Here is an 18555-nt window from a genome sequence, read left to right on the forward strand (position 1 = left end):
TTGACTGCTCAAGTTTCTTAGCCGCCTCTTTCTTCAGCTTCTCTTTTTCCAAGTATTCCTCCAGTTCCTTCCCTTCAAGTTTCACACGTTTCCGCAACTACAGGAAAGGAGCAGGCGGGAGACGGCATCACGATTAGCAGGTCAAGGCGGTGGGGGACGGGCGGGAACCATGGCACAGGTGTTTCCATTACATGCAACTTTGATCCTATTTAGGCTAGTCTGAAATCCCACTGTCTGAACTCACTGCCATCAAGGGCATACCGACTCACAGCGGCCCTCTCAGACAGGGCAGAAGTGCCCTTGTGGATCTCTGAGACCAATTCTTTAGAAAGTCTCTTTTTCTCTCTCAGAGGGGCTGGTGGCTTCAAACTGCTGGCCTTGAGGTTAGCAGGCCAACGTGTAACCCACTACGCCACCAAGGAGGCAAATGGAACACTTGTCAGTCAGAAAAACATAATATGGTCAGTGTATTTTATAATTCAGAGTACGTGAAGCCTACTTTACGCTGCAAAGGAGAAAAATGAGTAAGCATGGCAGGCAATGCTGGGGGGAAATCGGTTTGCTATTTTAGATCTCGGAAAATCAAAAGAAACAGAGGACAAACATCACAACATAACGACTATCAGATACCATTAAGCATTCTTCCAAATCAGTTAAGTAAAATATGGCCAACGCATTAAAAAGGAAAAAAATATAGCAGTTTATAAAACTAAACTAGACAAATAGCTCTGAGTCGAGAAAAGATGTTGAATCACACTAATGGCTCTTGTAAAATGGCAATGTTTACAAATGTAAGATGAACTTTCATCTCTGAGACTGGCTAATTATTATTATATGGGAATGGGGCCCTTCATTCACTGTCTATGGGGAATTAAGTCAACTGCGTTAAAAGGCAACTTGCCAAGTTCAGAAAGAAGCGCTGTGCATTCCTCACCGGGAGGGGCACATCCTCCAGGAGCACATCCTCCGAAGGCGGCATGGGTGGCGGGGTGGAGGCTGGTGTTCACTGCAGTCATAGCTGCAATGGTGGAAAGTGGGACTCCACTTTAGACCCCAACCACATCTCAAACTCTTTCATCTCTGGACGGCTTTTGACTTTTAAAAAACTACTGGGCACTTCAAAGAGCTTTTGTACTTATCACTACTTATCATATCAGAAATTAAAACAGAGATTTAGAAATATTTATTTTAAAAGAACAAAGTAGTCAATATTACCATATTTGTATGAAACATAGTTCCATTTAAAACCACCACCACAACGAAACAGAGAAAGCACGGCACTGCTTTCTATCTGTGCACGCCTCTTAGAAGGGAGGAGAGCTGGATTCTCACCGCGGCTTCTGCATTCCACCTCTCAAATTGCTACTTGGATTAGAGTCTGAAGAAAACCCAGTCTCACATAGACTGTGTACTTGGGGAAGAGAAACATTGAATTTTATAGCCTTCACAGGTTAATTGTGAAAATTCTTTTGTGATACTAGATCACCACTCAAAAACAGTCATTGTTTAAGGGTTAGTTGTAATGTGGAATCTGAAACTATAACCAATAAATTTTCTGTACTCTGCTACATTCAAATGCATTGGCCTATCATACAGTTTTGAACAGATCTTTTGTCCACACATTGTTTTGAAATATCATGCACTAATTATTTGGGAATTGTTTTATCAAGTTAAGTGCTCTTTTAAACAATGTCAATAGAAAAAGAGTCATGGCACAAATATCACCATTGATTTATTGGAAAATCAAACTCACACTGATGGATATAAGTTTTCTAAAATTCTTTTACTTGACAGCTTGGCTTTATCATTAGCAAGAAACAATTGGTTCCTTGGGTTGACAACCACCATTTATTCATTTCTGAGGAAAGGTATGCCGAAGAGCCAAGGAAGAATATGAACAACCAGTTTACCTGTCAGTCATTACTTCAAGTAAATTGGTGTTCTCAGGAGTGGTGACTTTAGCCTGTAACTCAATCACACATGTGGACCCTTCAAGATTACCAGCATGCTTCTGGGTGCAACAGAAAAGCCTAACACAGACTTCCCTTGGGTCATCCGAACTGAGGACATCATAAAATCACTAACTCTTACTGCTGTAAACAGAAACAGACTTTGCTTTAATGCAATGACTATTATTACCAGTGTAGTTTCGTGCCACTGCCCTGACTCACTCCAAGGCACCAGCACTTTCCCACCCTGGCTTTTGATTATCAGGAGACTTTAAAACACTCATGAAAAATACTACGATATTTTAATTCCACTTCTGATGAACTTTTTGAAGTCCCTTATAAATGTCAGCCAAGTAGAAGAGGCAAAAGTGTCACTATTAAGAAAAAGCATTTAGACCTCATGGATCTCAAAGACCCGAGTGCCCCCACGCCACACTTTAAATACCACAGACTAAACAAGTCCCAGTACACATTTATAGTGTCCTCTGAGAATTCAAAAATACTCACGTTTGTCATATATGAAGTATTATGCAAATTGGGATTCCTGATGGTACTCATCTGTATCTATCTACACCATTCCTAATTCAAATAAAAACAGTGCCAGAAAATGCAGGTAACTGCCCATCTTTCCAAAAAACCATTATCAAAATTGTATCCGGATAGGTAACTCCCCAGAACATATGCTTCAACTGTCAACACTCTTGACAACGGAATGTGATGTGCAATTCCGGACGAATCCTGGGACAAAGGGGAGGGTAACTATACAGGGTGCAACCAGCCAACGCTTGAGTGGGGTCTGTGGAGTAATGGTGCAACGGCACTGACTACAATGGTGCTTTTGTTGGGGAGTGTGTTTAGGTAATATACACTGCAGCGCATGCGTGGTAAAAAATAGTATCTACAACATACTCTCAGATAGTTCCGGAAATAACTCTCTAATACTGTGTCTATAAAGAATAAAGCAAATTTTACAGTGAAATGTCAACAATTTAGAACTTTTCTGTTCTATATGATATTGTTTCTAAGTAAAAAGTACCAAAAAATTAACGCACATCGAATAATTCTCAAGTATAGGACAAATGGTTAACTTCCATGTCTAGATCTGGCACTCCACCTTTACTTAGCTTACGTTTCATTTAGAAAATAGTGTCATTACTTGTCTTTATTACATAGTTAATCCCAAGTACAGTTAACCCCAAGGGTTCCCAGGGTGGAAGTCTTTACAGAAACAAACTCCACATCTTTCTCCCAGGGAGCAACTGGGGTTATCCAATTGATAACCCTCGGCTCACAGCCCAGTGTTTTGAGCACTGTGCCCACAGGGCTCTTAGTACATAATTCAAACTCAGAAAGACATTCATTTTTCCCACAAAAAGACAGACTGTACCAGAACACTTACCGCCTTCTCTTCTGAAAATCAAAACATTTACACCCATGATTAATTTATGCCTGCTGAAAGAAATTTTGTTCTCTTATATTTAAGAGCTCTTAAATTCATGGCTATAAACAGAACTAGGTTTCTACAATAATGTGCCCTAACCATATTCTCCTTCCTACCTCCTTTACTACATAACTTCTGCTCCCGCCTGCATCTGTGAAGTTTCCTTCTCTAAAGCTACCTCAGCCCCATTAGTCCTTATTCTTTCCCCATCAGGAGGGCAATAAAGGTAGATGAAAAAAAATACCACAGTTCAGTCTTGTCTAACATGATCAGAAGTCTGCTTCATTACATATGCATTCAGTCACCCCTGAATTCAACCAAAACTGTTACGGAGGACCTCCTGTGCGTCCAAACACTGTTCTGAGTGTTACAGGCATCACCACCACCACCACCCGGCCCCTAGGTCTTTTTTTTCCCCTCAAGGAACTTGAATTCTAGTTGGCAGGGTAGAAACAGAGGAAAAAGGCAGGTGGTGGGCGTGCTTGACAAGTGAAGTAAGGCAACTACCCTAACTGGGTTGTTCTGCCAAGTGCAAGCCCGAGGTCTCCCTCAAGGACCAGCCCTTTTAAGCTGGGATCTGAACGGCAAGTGCTGGTGGGGAAAGCAGACTCCCAAGGGAATGGAGTGTGTGGCGATCTTGATGCAGGCTACACGGCAGTGGGGGCGGTAAGAGGTCAGAAGGTAGGCAGGGTCTTTCTTGATCTTGCAAGCCTGGGCAAGAAGTTTGGATTTTATCCCAAAAGTCAAAGAAGGTCATTGGAGAGTAGTTTCAACAAGGGAATGACATGGTTTGAGGAATGCTTAAAACGATCTCTTTGCCAGCTGCCAGAGAAAAGGCTTAAAGGGGCCCACACGGAAAAACAGAAAGCAGCTGGGAAACAACTGTTTAAGAGCTGGCCAGTTTATCTGGCACGGAGAGGAGTCAGAGTCTAACTGTTAGACAGACATTTGCTGTTGCTGTTGGTCACTGCAGAGGCTGCCCGGTCCCAGGCCACCTTCGTGGTCACTGGCGGACTTGCGTCCATTGCTGTCAGCTCATCTCCGTGGTGGTTTCCCTCATTTCCCTGGTGCTACCAAATACGCATGAGAAGTCCGCCTCCTGGCTAGCCTTCGAGAAGGAAAAACCAGGTCTGGAAGGGGAAATCTGGAGTCCTCCAAACCAAAACCAGCCTCACTGCCCTCGAGTCAACTCTGACGCACAGCAACCCTACACGACAGAGAGGAGCTGCTGTGGGCTTCTGACACTCGGCCTCGCTCCCCCTCGGAGCGGCTGGCTGAGGGCTTCTTAAAACTGAAAAATAGTTAAGCTTAACTAACAAAACCTGCCTGCCTTGAAGCATGAAATTCTCTTCAGAACTATGCATGAGGTCAACAAAATGCTCAGTAGAAGCAAGGATGGCAAGAGCTTCTCTCGACTTTGAACATGCTGTCAGGAAGATGAGCCCCTGGGGAAGGACGTCGTGTTAGGTAGAGGGGCAGTGGAAACAAACAAGACCTCAGCAAGGCAGACGGACCTGCTGGCTACACCAAGGGGTCCAGACACAACAGCAACTGTGAGGACGGCGCAGAGCCCTCTGGGATGGCACCTAACAACAACGTAGGGCCTCAAAGTGACAGCAGAAATGCCAAGAGCAGACAGGACCCTCCGGAGCCGTGGGTTTGTTCACGGAGGAGCAACAGCGCAGAAGAGAAGGGTGAGAGGAGTTGCACCACCAGAAGGTCATCGGCGTTAGGGAATGGCATATGTTAACATGGCTGATGGCGCGATGTCCTCAACAACACCATACAATTGGATACAGAGTGCAGTCCCACTGTCGCGCGCGCGCGCGCGCACACAGAAATGGGGGAGTCAGGGACTGAGAAGGTCAGGCACCACACTGGTGGATGCTAGAGCCATCCGGAATGGAACCCTGGGTACCAGTGGACTGGAAGGCTGTGAGCCACGCTCTAAAGTCATCAGTGAATGACAGAGAATGACCAAGAGATCAGCTAATGTGACACAAACAAGAGGAGTGGCCAGGATGTTATACACCCTGCTGACAGGAAACACGCAGGACCAAGGAAAATGTCTTGAAAGAGACAAGGCACACTGACAAGGATCCCATTTAAAGCTCAGGGAGTGTAAGACAAAAAATGAGAGAAACTTTCAGCAAGACTGAGAAAATAGTGTCGTCCGTATGCCCTCTGAGGGTCCTTCCAGACGACACCATGGAAGGGTTCAAAGAAGAGAATTTCCAATTGAGGAGCTCCAAAACTTGCTCTCCCCGGTTAAAGTGATCAAAACCCTGGACCACCTTTCAGTTTTATTTCTGGCCACTGATTTCGATATACCACCCACAATCTTATCTACAAACAATCTTCAGATGAAGTCCCCCAAACAAGTGCTTACCTCTATCTCTGTAATTTTTTCAGAAGGGTTATCAATCAAGAAACGGGCTAAAGTCCCAGGAGTAGTTCTGTATGTTAGAATGATTGAGTTTTTAGGGTCTTGACACCACTGAATAAAGAGGTCCCTTGAAAATCCACATTCCAGGTCAGGTTGGCTGGCCAGGACAACTTTGGGGCTCGGTACTCGAGCCAGGTCAGTGAGGCCATGGCATAAGGAGAGGTGGCGAAACTGGAATGGGTTATTTCTTTTGTCTTCAAAACATCTCATCAACTTGTCACTCATCCATTCTACCTAACATTGGGGAAAGAGGACACGAATTAGAACACTGCATTGTCAAGGCATTCTACAACCTGGTTCAAGTTCTGCCTTGCTTGAATCCTTTTGCTGAGGAAACATTTACCGATGTGCTGCTGGGTGGGCAGCTTGCTTTCTGCACACAACACAAGACCCTCCCACCTCTGCTGTATCCCTAAGATGACCACCCCACCCCAGAGACTGCTAGTTCAAGGAAGAGTGCTGATTCTAACATTTACATGAATCCTAACATCAGACCTATGCGGTAGGTTCTGTTTTTGTCTCCATTTTATGATGGGGATGCTAAGACTTAGAAAAGGAACTTTCTAGAAGTAACTTCAGGAGTATATAAAAAGCTAAATGAACAACTGACAAGTGCATAGAGCAGGAAGTGGCTGATAGCTCAGCAGTTACTAGTATTACTAACAACCTCTTCAGCAGAAACATCAAACCCCGAGGATAAGTATGACACTCTATGCCAGAGGCTTCAGTCATTACTGCACCCTTCTTTAGAACCCAGGCTAGGAGGAAGACACACCTGGGACTTTGAAAACTCCACCACATTGTAACTGACATTGTTGAGGAGCGCCAGTGAGTAGACACCCAGTCCTGCATCTTTAGTTCTCCAAATTTGATCAAGCAGTTGAGCAAGTTCCAAAACTCGGCCCGCAGTGTCCACTGCTATTAATACATTTCCATCGCCTCGAAGGGTCTCCAGGACGTTGGCTAGAAAACAACAAGCACATGCCCTTTAGAGGAGCGCTTCTGGGTCGAAAGACCCTTTCCCAGGGGTCACCCAATTCATCACAATAGCAAAATGACAGTGATGAAGTAGCAACGAAAATAATTTTATGGTTGGGGAGGTCACCACAGCATGAGGAACTGGATTAGAGGGTCATGGCATGAGGAAGGTTGAGAACCACTACTACAGAACATAACGCTGACTTCATCCTCCTGTTTGACTAAAAAGACTATTATGTACAAATAAACAATTATGAGGTCTGGTATACAATTTTACAAATGTCATTCAAGTTATTATAGCTGCTCTTTATTAAGTATATCTTCACAGGAGTGACATATAAACTGAGTAACACTCATTCCCCCCCATTTAAAATACCTTGTCAGTGTGCAGGCAGTGACTTTATTCAATCTAGCCAAAGCCTCTAACTGCCAGCAAACCCTTTCTTGCACGATTCTGGTAAGGAGTGGGTAAAACAGGGATAAGCTTCATCTGTGAGTCATTGCAAACAGGATTCCCTGGAATGCCCTCCTACTGTGTATACAATGAGCCCTCTGAGAAGCAGGAGGAGGTATCTCATTACCAGCAAGAGTCAGGAGCGGAGCATGTCCTCTGGACCCAGGATTCCCGTACAGTGAAACTCCTGGAGCCAGATGGCAGCTACACCATCAGAGGTGCAGCAGCAGACCAAGGTGTCAGAGCACTGAACAGCGTGATGGACCTCCCAACTCACAGAGCAAGTCAAGATGAGTGCTTTTGTGCAGGAGGCTAGCTTGCCAAGGGGGGGTCCCTGCGGGCACTTCATTGGGGAAGCTGGATCTGCTGAAGCATGAAAGTGGAACTGAGTGCTTGGGGCCGAGGCTTCCTGGATTGGGGTGCCTCTGGGCACCTGGTTCAGGGAGCTGGGTTTGCTCACCTGCAGAGCCTGATCTGAATGCCTTCGGGCTGAGGCTTACAAGTGGTCTGCCCACTTGGGCATTTATTAGCAGACCTGGAACTTTGTAACAAGTCCTGGCAAACAACTACCCTGAACATTTCTCACTGGCAAGACAACTTGTTAACATCCTTAATAAACCCTTAATCATGAATTTTATCTGTGAGCTTCTGTGTAGGCATTGCAATGGATATTACAACTCAGAGAGAGAAAATAGAGTACACTTAAACAGTGTCTGCTTCACATCAGAGTATAAATAGCAAAAGATAGTCTGTACCGTAAGCTAGATAAATGAACAACTACGTCAAATGCCACCAGCCTGCTATTCCCAGGTGACTTTGGTCTTACCTGTCCACCCCATGATGTATATGTGGGTATATACAGCATACACATCTATACATACATATTTAATATACTATGTTTTAAAATGTATGTTTATAGAACAAAATATATATCAACTCCCAAGAAAAGTATCTTTATAGATTTTCTCACTCTAGATAAATTTTGCTCAGAAATTTTTGATGAAACCAAATTCTAGCAAAAAAGAAATATATATCACAAGAATTGAAGAGCTTGTTAAAGTACTTGTAGTATACAACCCAAACCAAATCCACAGCCGTCCAGTTAATGCCGACTCGCAGCAGCCCGATTGGACAGAGTAGAGCTGTCCAAGGGTTTCTAAGGCTGTGAATCCTAACAGAAGCAAACCACCATGTTTCTCCTTTGCAGTGGCTGGTGGGTTCAAACTGCTGATCTCTTGGTTTATCACCAAGTACCTAACCACTGTGCCACCTGGGCACAGTGTTACATAACCCACTGCCATCTAGTACATGCCAACTCATAACACGTTCCTTGAGGCTGTAAGTCTTTATGGGAACAGATAGCCTCATCTTTCTCCTGCAGAGCAACTCGTGGGTTTGAGATGCTGACCTTGCAGTTAGCAGTCCAAATGCTGACCCCCCAGCATCACTAGGGCTCCGCTGTGTAGCAGGGTATATAGTCTCAGATATTTAGAGAAAAGACGAAGGTTATGGTTTCACACGTCTAAAAACAGGATCCAGTTTTCCCGGTTGAAAGAAACATGACAGCAGCCTGTGTTGGAACAGAAGTCAGTAGCAGACGCTCCGAGGCACCTCTTCAGAAAGAGACAAGACTACTGGGCAAGCCCAGAAAACTCCACCAACAAACTTACTGCAGTGTTTGCCCTCTCACCCAGCTCTATTCCCGTTTCTTTTAGACTTTAAATGGCTTTCAGAGAGATCTGTCTAAGGTCTTTATCTATCTCACAACTGAGTGCCAGGGAGAGCTGCCTATTTGCTGGATGACAAGGAGAAGCCAGTCTCTAGAACCATTCCACAAAAGTGAAACTTAAATGAACTAAAAACATGTCCTTATGTAAGCTGGCAAAACATACTTGCTCAAGCAAAGTGTGAAACAGAAGAGCATACCGACAATTCCGGGTGCCATGCCCTCTCACTGCTCTCTAAGGAGTACACTCTATCATACGTACTCAGAAGTTGCTCGTCTCTCTGTTTTCGCCTGGGCTGCACGTAAGTAGCATTAAATGAATCTGTGATAAGTAGAGAGGGTCTGCTTAGCATTTCCAAGGAACATCCATTTAAGTGGCTATAGAAAAAAGTAAAGAAAAAAGACTTTTATAACACTCCAAATAAACAATACTAGCTTTGCTTATCTATAATAAGCAACTTCTTTAAGAGGCTTCATCTTCCTCTAACTAGCAAGCACATATGCTCACCAATTAAGAAATCTGGACAATTTAAAGTGTTCAGAGGTAAAGGAAAATCTTCTAAAATTACCACCACTCAGCGATAGTCAACATACTTGGGTCAACTCCCTTCTATGCATATAAATCGCTTTCTGTCTATACAGCTGTATTTTACAAAAGTTGCTATTCCATGTGATAGTCCTACATATTCACTTTCATATCCCATGATATTAAAAGATTTTTCCTAAATCTAAATTTTAACAATTAAAAAAAACACTTTCCACTGTGTCTGCACTATATATTTACTTCCTTTGAGTAAGGATTAATAAATCCTTACGTTACTTCCACCCCTATGCCCCAGCTACTTGCAAATAGTCTCTCAAAACACATTTATGTAAAAACATTCCATTGCATTTGCATTTCTAATTCTTTGAGGTACAGTCACAGAAATGTATATTTTGGAATATACTGTATTTTTTAAAAGACATTCACTATTTGATGTTTTAAATTACCTAAAGTCTTGGTTTATAAAGTAGCTTTGCTTCTAATTTTGTCTCCAAAGGATAACATATCACCAGTTGCATTTCTTTGAGTTTTGGTTTTCATATACCTACATCTCCCTCTTTTTTTTTTTTTTGAAGTAGAGAAAGATTTTATTGAGGCAGGAAAAGAACTCCCGGGAGGGAAGGGAGAGCAGAGAACAGGGGCATCTTGAGCCCCAATGAGTTAGGTCAGGGAAATCACATCTGGCAGTGAGACATATACAGGGCTTGAGCCAAGGATGTATGCACTGATAAGGGGAAGGAAGGTCTTCTGGCGCTGCAGCTTCAGGTTCTGAGTCAGGATGTGGTCTGTGAGTAAATCGTCCTGGAACACTGAGGGAAGGGGAGGTACAGACCCAGCCCTGAGAGATAAGCTCCTTGGAACACTGGAGGCAGGGACTACAGAGTCCAGCTCTAGCCTTGAGAGGCGGGGAGAAGGGGCTGCACCGTCCAGCAGGCTATCTTTCAGAAGAGCTGGGGGAAGCGGTTGCATGGTCCCGACCCGGCCCAAACATCCCAAACTCTTAATAGTGGTAATGGGCGTACTGTTCTGTCTTAACTACTTCCTGCTGAGACAGAGCGAAGGGGGAGATTAAGAATTGGAAAGTTTGGGGCCCAGGCCGGTTGGCAGCACACTATAAGGACGAAGCAAGAATTGGTTGAAGGTCAGGTTGGAGATGGCTTTCATTCAGTCCTGCAAAAATTTAAACTCAGAGGGAGCCAACAGTAACAGTACACAAATTATTGCCAAAGGCCCAGTGAGGGGCAAATTCATGACATGACAGAACTCTGGAACCGTGAGGAGGGGCTGGTGGTGTCCCGCTGACATTTTCCGATTTCCTCGGTCATGTTGCAGAGCGCTTTAACATTGTATTTAACTACTTTGACTTATTGATAATAGTGTACGTACCTTTTTGTCAGCTGTTAACAGATTTAATGCACAATGGTTCTGAAGGGTTACCTGTGCCAGGGATGTAAGTTGTTGCTGCAAGGAGGTGAGAGACTTTGAGATGGAGTTGTTTGTTAAAGTTTTGTCTTTGGAGTATGCTGTGCACTAATGGGAAAGTGTGCCGACGTTAGCATGCAGATGCATGAACATAAGTGAGCAAGTTTGTTCCAATTAGTGTGAGTGGGCACATGTTCGTGTGTGTGCAGGCATGTGCACAGAGTGTAAATGAATGTTGTATGAATAGTGAATATAGGAGTGTGATAATGTGAGCATGAGAACGAGTTGTTGTAGTGAGTATAAAAGAACGAGCTGATGTATTAATAGTTACATTATGTTTGTAAACTTTAACCTACATCTCCCTCTTGTGGTTGAAGTCAACCGCATAAACAATTTCTTCTTCTCCATCTTTGACTATTTTCCATATGGTTCCACCAATCATATGGCCAGCTGGCAGAGGTGTGATAGATAAGCCATGTCCTTTGCCTGTGTCAACAAGATAATGGCAATAATCAGATTTCATTTCCAATCCTCAGTAAAGATTACTTTCTTGTAGCATTTGCAATGACACCAAAGTAAAAAGACATCGAGTACAAAGCAATTCTCCCTCACTTCTCCCCCAACCACCGCTTTCCTGCATGGAGGCAGACACTGTCCCTTTATTACATATTCTTACAGAGATACCCATGCTGAGACAGAGGATAAGGCACTGGACTTAAAAAGTAGTTGATTCCCAATTTACACAGTATAAATTAATCAAAGTTAGTGTTTATGTCACATCACAGTTACCAAGTGTTTCCACACATGGAAGCGGACAAAATAATTCATAGCCCATATGGTAAATCGCATACTCTGTAGTTGGTTGCGACAAATGGTACTTTCTGGCTAAAACTTCCTAAGTCTGTTGTCGAACCATTTTTCTAATACCAGCATCTCTATTTCTGAAAATCAGTTAATACGATCTCCTCTTCAGATAACAAAGGTCAATATTTACTATATGGCTCAATTACACAAACAACAGTGTGAACGCCCAATATTAGAACTCAATCAATGCTGTGTACCATCATGCCCTCCATGTCCTCTCATCACTAAAAAAGACCTGTTTGCGCTCCTCGGTCCCCCCTCCCACCCACTCGTGAACTCCCGGGGGAGGGAGGTGATCAGGTTCACCTTTGCATATTGTCGTTGTTAGGGGCCACGGAGTCCGTCAGACCCATTGCCACCCTATGCACACTAGAACAAAACACTGCACGGTCCTGCACCATCGTCACAATGGTTCCCATCACTTACTGTGCATGGTGCACGGTAAACATGGAACACATCTCTCTACTGAACGGTGAGAAAGCCTCAGGTGTTAACACTCTCGCTGAGTTCCCTCAGGAATATTTTAAAATCCAGATGCTTTAGGAGGAACTTCAGAGTTCTCCGTCAAAGAAGAAAATGGCTCATTTTCCTTCTTCAGACCATAAGGCTTATCATTTTACAGTAACTTCTTAATGTTTTGTTTGTTTTTTTTGTAATTAAATGTTATTTATCCAATTGTTTGCTCCTAGAGACATCGTTTACCTTTCAAGTTCACAATCTGAGAGAATTTCAGCTGCTGTATTTTATCAAAGGCAGCGTCAACGTCATCTAAGGTGTAGAGTGTGAAATCTTCTGTATTGTGTCGAGACTAAGAGAATAGCACAAAGGGAAATTAAAACGGTCCCTGTACAAGTGGTAAAATTGAGAAGCAAAACTGGCCGCGCTTACCTGATAGAGATCATACATGAACATCTGCCCCATTTTGTACACGGGGATGGTGGCGTAGATAGCACAGTTCAGACCTAGTTTCCCAACAGCGTACGGGAGCGCCCCGAGGTGGAGGGGGTCGGGGTGGGACAACAGGACAGCATCAATCTGGTGAACATGCCTAGAACAACACAATCACATGGGCCACTCTCGTGGAGCCGACTCCCAAGGGCAAAAGACGGAAGATTCCAAAGTCATGTGCCAAAATTCTGATCCCTCTTACTAGTCTGGATTAAAGAAAATGCTGGAGTCAAAGAATGACACCTAGAAACTTCAGTTATCACTCCTGCCCGGCACAGTTATAAATTGCATCTAAAATAAATGTCAAGAGGGAGGAGAGAAAAGCAGTAGCCATCACAAATAACTTCAGTCCAATAACTCAGCTTGGAATTTCAGCAGACACAAATAATCTGCCACATGATTTATATACCTTGTCTCAGTTTATAGGACGGTGACCAACAACATAACCAGGCCAGTAAAAAACTTTTAATTGTGGAAGCAAAGGTTCTCACTGACAAAAGATGTTGACCAGCAAATGGGTTTTGCTCCCAGTTCTACGTTGTTTGAAGGCTCAAGTATTCTTTCCTTCCACAGTTGGTGCATCTTGCTGCCTTTACGCGGAGGCCCTCTTCTCAACGTTTAGCACCAAATGATACGGAGGAGACTAAACATGATCTACAGCAGAACTTTCACAGGGGAGGGTTTTCCTCTCCTCCATTCTTTTAAACATTTTATTTGAAGAGAACATTTATTAAATCTTAAATCAGACAGGACAAGATAAAGACAGGGGCAGTCATTTGGATGAAGGAGCCCATTAACCCAAGGTCATAATGTGGTCCAAGGGTTTGCTGAGATACTGAGCTTTATAAAGTGCATAAGGGTTAAAGAAAACTGTCACAAAACATGACTGGTGAGAGAACAACACAACCTAGTTACCAATGGAACTCCTGAAGCAGGATTAGGAGCATGACTGGGACATGTATGTTTACATTAGGCAGAGGAACTTACACTATTGGTCCAGGGGCTTCCCAGAGGTAGTAAAGGCATGACTCATGACTATGTAGCCAGCAGTACAGTAATCTCTATCAAGGGCACACAGGTAAGCCACTAAGGAAGATTGCCCCTCCCGAGGCTGGTAGCAGAAGGGAGTAGGAGGGGTAGAAGTAATCAACTCTCCAATGCTGTCTGAGGGCAAGACTATTCACATCCTCGCTCAGGGAAATTCAAAAGAGGCTTAATCCATGGGGGTATTCTGCAAATGGATTTGGGGCTCTCACTGTCATCCAGAACTTTCTGCAAAACCAAGTACTCAAAATTTAAGCTTTGATGTAATTCCTTCTTCTAAACATGGATTTTATTATCAACAACCCTGGACTTCAGAGGCTGGTGTCCTCTGTGTGGACAGAGCGGACACTTCACTTAGACAGCTACTTGCTTTAAGTCAAGTCTTTAAGACCCTAGACATTATTCTTTCTGATAAGTGGGCGCTATATAATTTCTTTACCATATTTTGCTACAGCACCCCTATCTTCAGCGATCAATTCTTGTCTTCTCCACTCCTATGAACTTAATCTTACTGTTACCTAAAGTTAGGCTACAAACATTTCTGAGCCCTTCATTAGCTAAGAAGCAATTACAATGTTGTTGAATTTCATAAACACAGTCTATAAGTCAATAAGGTCACAAGTGTTAAGCAGTTACTACATTAGAACAAAAAGCAAATACTGTCATATCAAAAAGAAAGTTGATTTAAAAGCCTAGAAAAATGAAAAGTAACTTACTTCCTCAGGGAATCTATAATATCCAGAGAAAAGTGCTCATCCCAGCCACAGTCCAATAAAAACCTAAATTCATCAACTTGCAGAAGATAGCAAAGAGCAGACTCTTCTTGGACCCCAGAGAGGGTAGTTAATTTGATAATTGATGTCATTTTGGGGGGAAGGGGGAGTGGTGTCCCAAAACAATCCAAAAGGTTCTTTCAAAAGAAAAACACAAATGTCAGAGCACAGACTAAAATATAAAACTGGCAAATTAACTAAAAATATATCAAGTTGTTTCACACACAGAAATCCCACACCTGGAGAACAAACATTTTAAAGACTCCCTGCCATCAAGCTGATTCCAATTCACAGTGAGCCTATGTTGGGTTTCTGAGACTGTCCATCTCTACAGGAGCAGAGAAGCCCCTTCTTTTTCTTGGGGAGCAGCTAGCTTGTAGGTTTGATTGCCAACTTGTAGTCAGCATCCCTACTGCCCAGCCCTCAGGACCCCCAGGCCTTCTCAAGGAGCTTCAAGTTCAGAACTACTCTCTAAGACTGTGAGCAACTGAAAAATAAAGGTGACGTGTCCGAAGCTCCCAAAACAGAGCCTGGGACACAGTTAGTGGTCAATACATATTTAAGGGGCGGATGACTAGAATGCCGACTATAAATATTTCAAGAAGGTTAGGCATGTCTATTATTAACCAGATGCCACGAAAATATTCATTACCAAAGTGCAATGCCATAGCAACGTTTCAGATTTCAGTTCCTCAAGATAAACTGGCCTTTCTGATAACTTTAATATCTAAAAGGCACAGATAGGCAAGGAAGAGAGAAACCTACTGCCAGGCTTTTCTTCCGTGGTGCTGCTAGGTGGCTACTAACCGACAAGGGTTAGTAAGTCCTCAAGGGCAAACAGTTCGGGTCACCCAAACAGCCCGATTGCCCGAAAGTCCTCCTCCAGCTCAGGTACATTCTGCATCATTCTCTTTCCCTTAAGAATCTACCTGTTCCCTCTAATTGCTGGTTTATTTACTTGCTTTGTCTGTCCTCTTCTCTCATCCTGACCCCTACTAGAATGCAGACTCCACGAGGCTCGAGACCTCGTTTATTCTGATCCAAGCTATATGCCACTGTTTGCACAATGTGTGCCTCATGTATACTGGTGGTCAATAGAACTTTCTTAAATGACTGAGGAAAACATGATCAACATAAAATGAGCTCAGTGCTCTTACCATACCATTAACAGTACCTACTTATATGGGGTTTCTCTTGCTAGGAAGAGCTCAGCGGGCAGGAGTAGGCTTGATTCATTTCATACTGTTAGTTTATTAGCACATGCCTTGCATATAAGGAATGTTCAATATAATAGTTGCTGAAACAAAAGAGCTAAACTAATTGACTTATTTGTCAATTCCTATTTATAAGGTATGAGAAGTACAAGAATGCTACATATTTTCCACGTATAGCACATCCACCAAAATAGCACATGTGTATGCATGGGTGAGTGAGCATGTGCATACATACACACACATACCATGCAGAACTTGCATTACTAAATAACACGAGAGGGCTAGACAGTTTGCAAAATACCCTGTCAGGGGCATTATCTGCACAAAAACACAGTAATTTTCTATTCGATAAAGTATTTACCTATACAAATTGAAAGGAATCTAGGAAATTCTCCTTATCAAACATTATATTTTCTTTGCCACAATTAATTGAGTTATTAGAAGCTCTTTTTCCACTAACATATACCTTAAATTCCACTTTTAAATTTTGGATCATGAATGAAAATACAAAGTTGTATCTTACATTTTTTTTTAACCAATAGAACCAGATTTCAACATTTAAGGATATTTGAGTTGCTCAGTTCTATTTTTATGACGTACTCATTACTTACTGATATACTAGTTGTTTATCTGATAAAACACCATGAATTCCGAGGAAGACTTCTGTACAAATCTGAAAAATAAAAAGGCCTTCAGGAATATGGTAGAAAGATGTACTTCTCTTTTTGCTGATGTTGTCTAACAGCATGACTTGTCCTAAAGATGAACATCGTGGGCAGTGCTGGGGTCCTTTATCTTAACAGAGACTTGTCAAAAGTTTAGGAAGCCTATATTTACATAAAAGAGATCATATAAAAGGTACTGAAAATGAATACTATACAGCATTGGCTATGCTAGACTACACCATTTAGGAAACAACCCGTTTTGAAAAACCAAGGTTAGCAGCTCATGCTACTGAGAATCATAGAAGAGGCAGGACCCCAGATTTCTTGTTAAGAACCAGGAGGAACTGAACAGGAACAGGAGCCCTGCTAGCAAGAGAATGAGGTGACAATCTGCTTCCATGAGATTTACTGACGTGCAAACTCTGAGGTCATTCTACTCTGACCTACAGGTACGCTATGAGTGGGACCTGACTCACAGGCCGTGGTTTGGTTTTGGTTTAGGTAAACAAACACACAAAAGGAGAAAGCACTCAAAATGAGGAAGGGCACAAAATATACATTTACAGTTTACCAGTAAAAAAACAAAAACAAGCTAAAAACAACCAGGCCTGGTACAGTTTCACACTATCAAAAAATATTTAAGAAATGGTTAACTGTACAGAAAAAAAAACTCCATTGCCATTAAGTTGATTCTAAGTCACAGCAACCCTGTATAAAGTTTCTGAGCTCTAAATCTTTATAGGAGCAAATGCCTCACCTCTTTCCTGGAGCGGCTGTTAGATTTGAACCACGGACCTTAAGGTTAGTAGTTCAACACTTCCTCGACAATGCCACCAGGACTTCCTAATTGAACAGAAAAAGGGCCAGATAATGAAAAACCAAAAAACCACACCAAAACTCACTACCTTTGGGTCAATTCTGATGCATGCCCTTGTGAATTTCAGAGACTGCAACTCTGTGGGAATAGAAAGCCTTGTCTTTCTCCCTCAGAGCAGCTGATGGTTTCGAACTACTGACCTGGTGGCTAACAGCCTGAAGCGTAACCACTAGGTTACTAGGGCTGTGCAGGGCCTTGGGAAATTCTGGTCAATTTCTATAAGCAACAGAGAAATCTTTTCCAGCCCACTACAAGTCAGAAAATGACGTGATACATACAGGTAATTTTGTGCTTTAGGGAAATTGGTACATGTGAATAATTGGATAGGGAGTGGCAGAAAGCAGGGAGATAAGAAGGACGACTATTCAGCAAGCCACTTCCTGCTCTTAACTTTGCTGCTATTTTGGGATTCAATTTTTTTTAGCCTCAAATGTACTTTTCACCGTCCTTCGACATCTATTCACTAGGCATTATCTCAGGGGCCGAGTCTTGACATGACATCTCCTATTTCTCCCTTTATTCTTGCAGTCTCTTGCCAGCTCCTGCTCGTTTCCCCTCAAAGCAGCTTGTACACACATCACTCCCTTTCCATTCCTACTGTCAGTACCTGAAAGCAGGGGGCCTGGCCCCCTCCATTTCTCTGCCTCCAGCTCCCCGCTTCCTTCATCTCAGACTCAACACTGCTGCCAGCTAAACCTCCAGAATGATTCTGCACATCCTACCCCGTGCTCAGAGATCTCTGAAGGCTTGTTACCATTTGAAAAACGAACACAATAAAAACATACAAAGCAAAACAAACACCTTAAAGGGCTTCAGCAAGCTGCCCGGCAAGACTGTTCACCATCATCATCTCAAGCCCCCGTCAAACCCACCATCTTTCCTACTCCTCTACTGTCAGTCAAGCTCTGACTGACAGATATAACTCAAGTTACATGCACTGTAACATTTCATCATAGCCACGTTGAAAGGCAAAAGAAACTGGTCAAATGTTAACCCACTCAAAAATTCAAAACCAAACTCTCTGCCATTGAGGTGATGCTGATTCATAGCTACCTGATACAGAAAAACTGCTCCTGTGGGTTTCTGAAGCTGTAACTCTTTATAGGAGTAGAAAACCTCACATTGATAGGATCAGCAGGCACTTAGGCTCACGGACTACAACTCTACAGTCATCTACCTAGAGTTGTCCCACGGACCTGTCAGAAATGTC

At 42.9% G+C, this 18555-nt stretch overlaps 1 protein-coding gene across 1 annotated transcript in view; it reads right to left on the minus strand.

Moving 5' to 3' along the window:
• CPSF2 (cleavage and polyadenylation specific factor 2) overlaps positions 1–17313 on the minus strand; it is a 29061-nt gene extending 11748 nt beyond the window's left edge. Inside the window, exons 1-10 of the mRNA XM_004698764.2 lie at positions 17226–17313; positions 16415–16476; positions 14533–14726; positions 12713–12872; positions 12527–12632; positions 11317–11446; positions 9257–9372; positions 6612–6799; positions 5780–6070; positions 6–97 (exon numbers count right to left, since the gene is read on the minus strand). Of these exons, the coding sequence (XP_004698821.1) occupies positions 6–97; positions 5780–6070; positions 6612–6799; positions 9257–9372; positions 11317–11446; positions 12527–12632; positions 12713–12872; positions 14533–14681 (1232 nt within the window). The 5' untranslated portion in view covers positions 14682–14726; positions 16415–16476; positions 17226–17313. The remainder of the gene's footprint in view (positions 1–5; positions 98–5779; positions 6071–6611; positions 6800–9256; positions 9373–11316; positions 11447–12526; positions 12633–12712; positions 12873–14532; positions 14727–16414; positions 16477–17225) is intronic.
• Between the last annotated feature and the right edge of the window lie 1242 nt (positions 17314–18555).

Source organism: Echinops telfairi, unplaced genomic scaffold, assembly GCF_000313985.2.
Source record: "Echinops telfairi isolate 266 unplaced genomic scaffold, ASM31398v2 ScPeMD7_18;HRSCAF=68, whole genome shotgun sequence".
Taxonomy (NCBI): domain Eukaryota; kingdom Metazoa; phylum Chordata; class Mammalia; order Afrosoricida; family Tenrecidae; genus Echinops; species Echinops telfairi.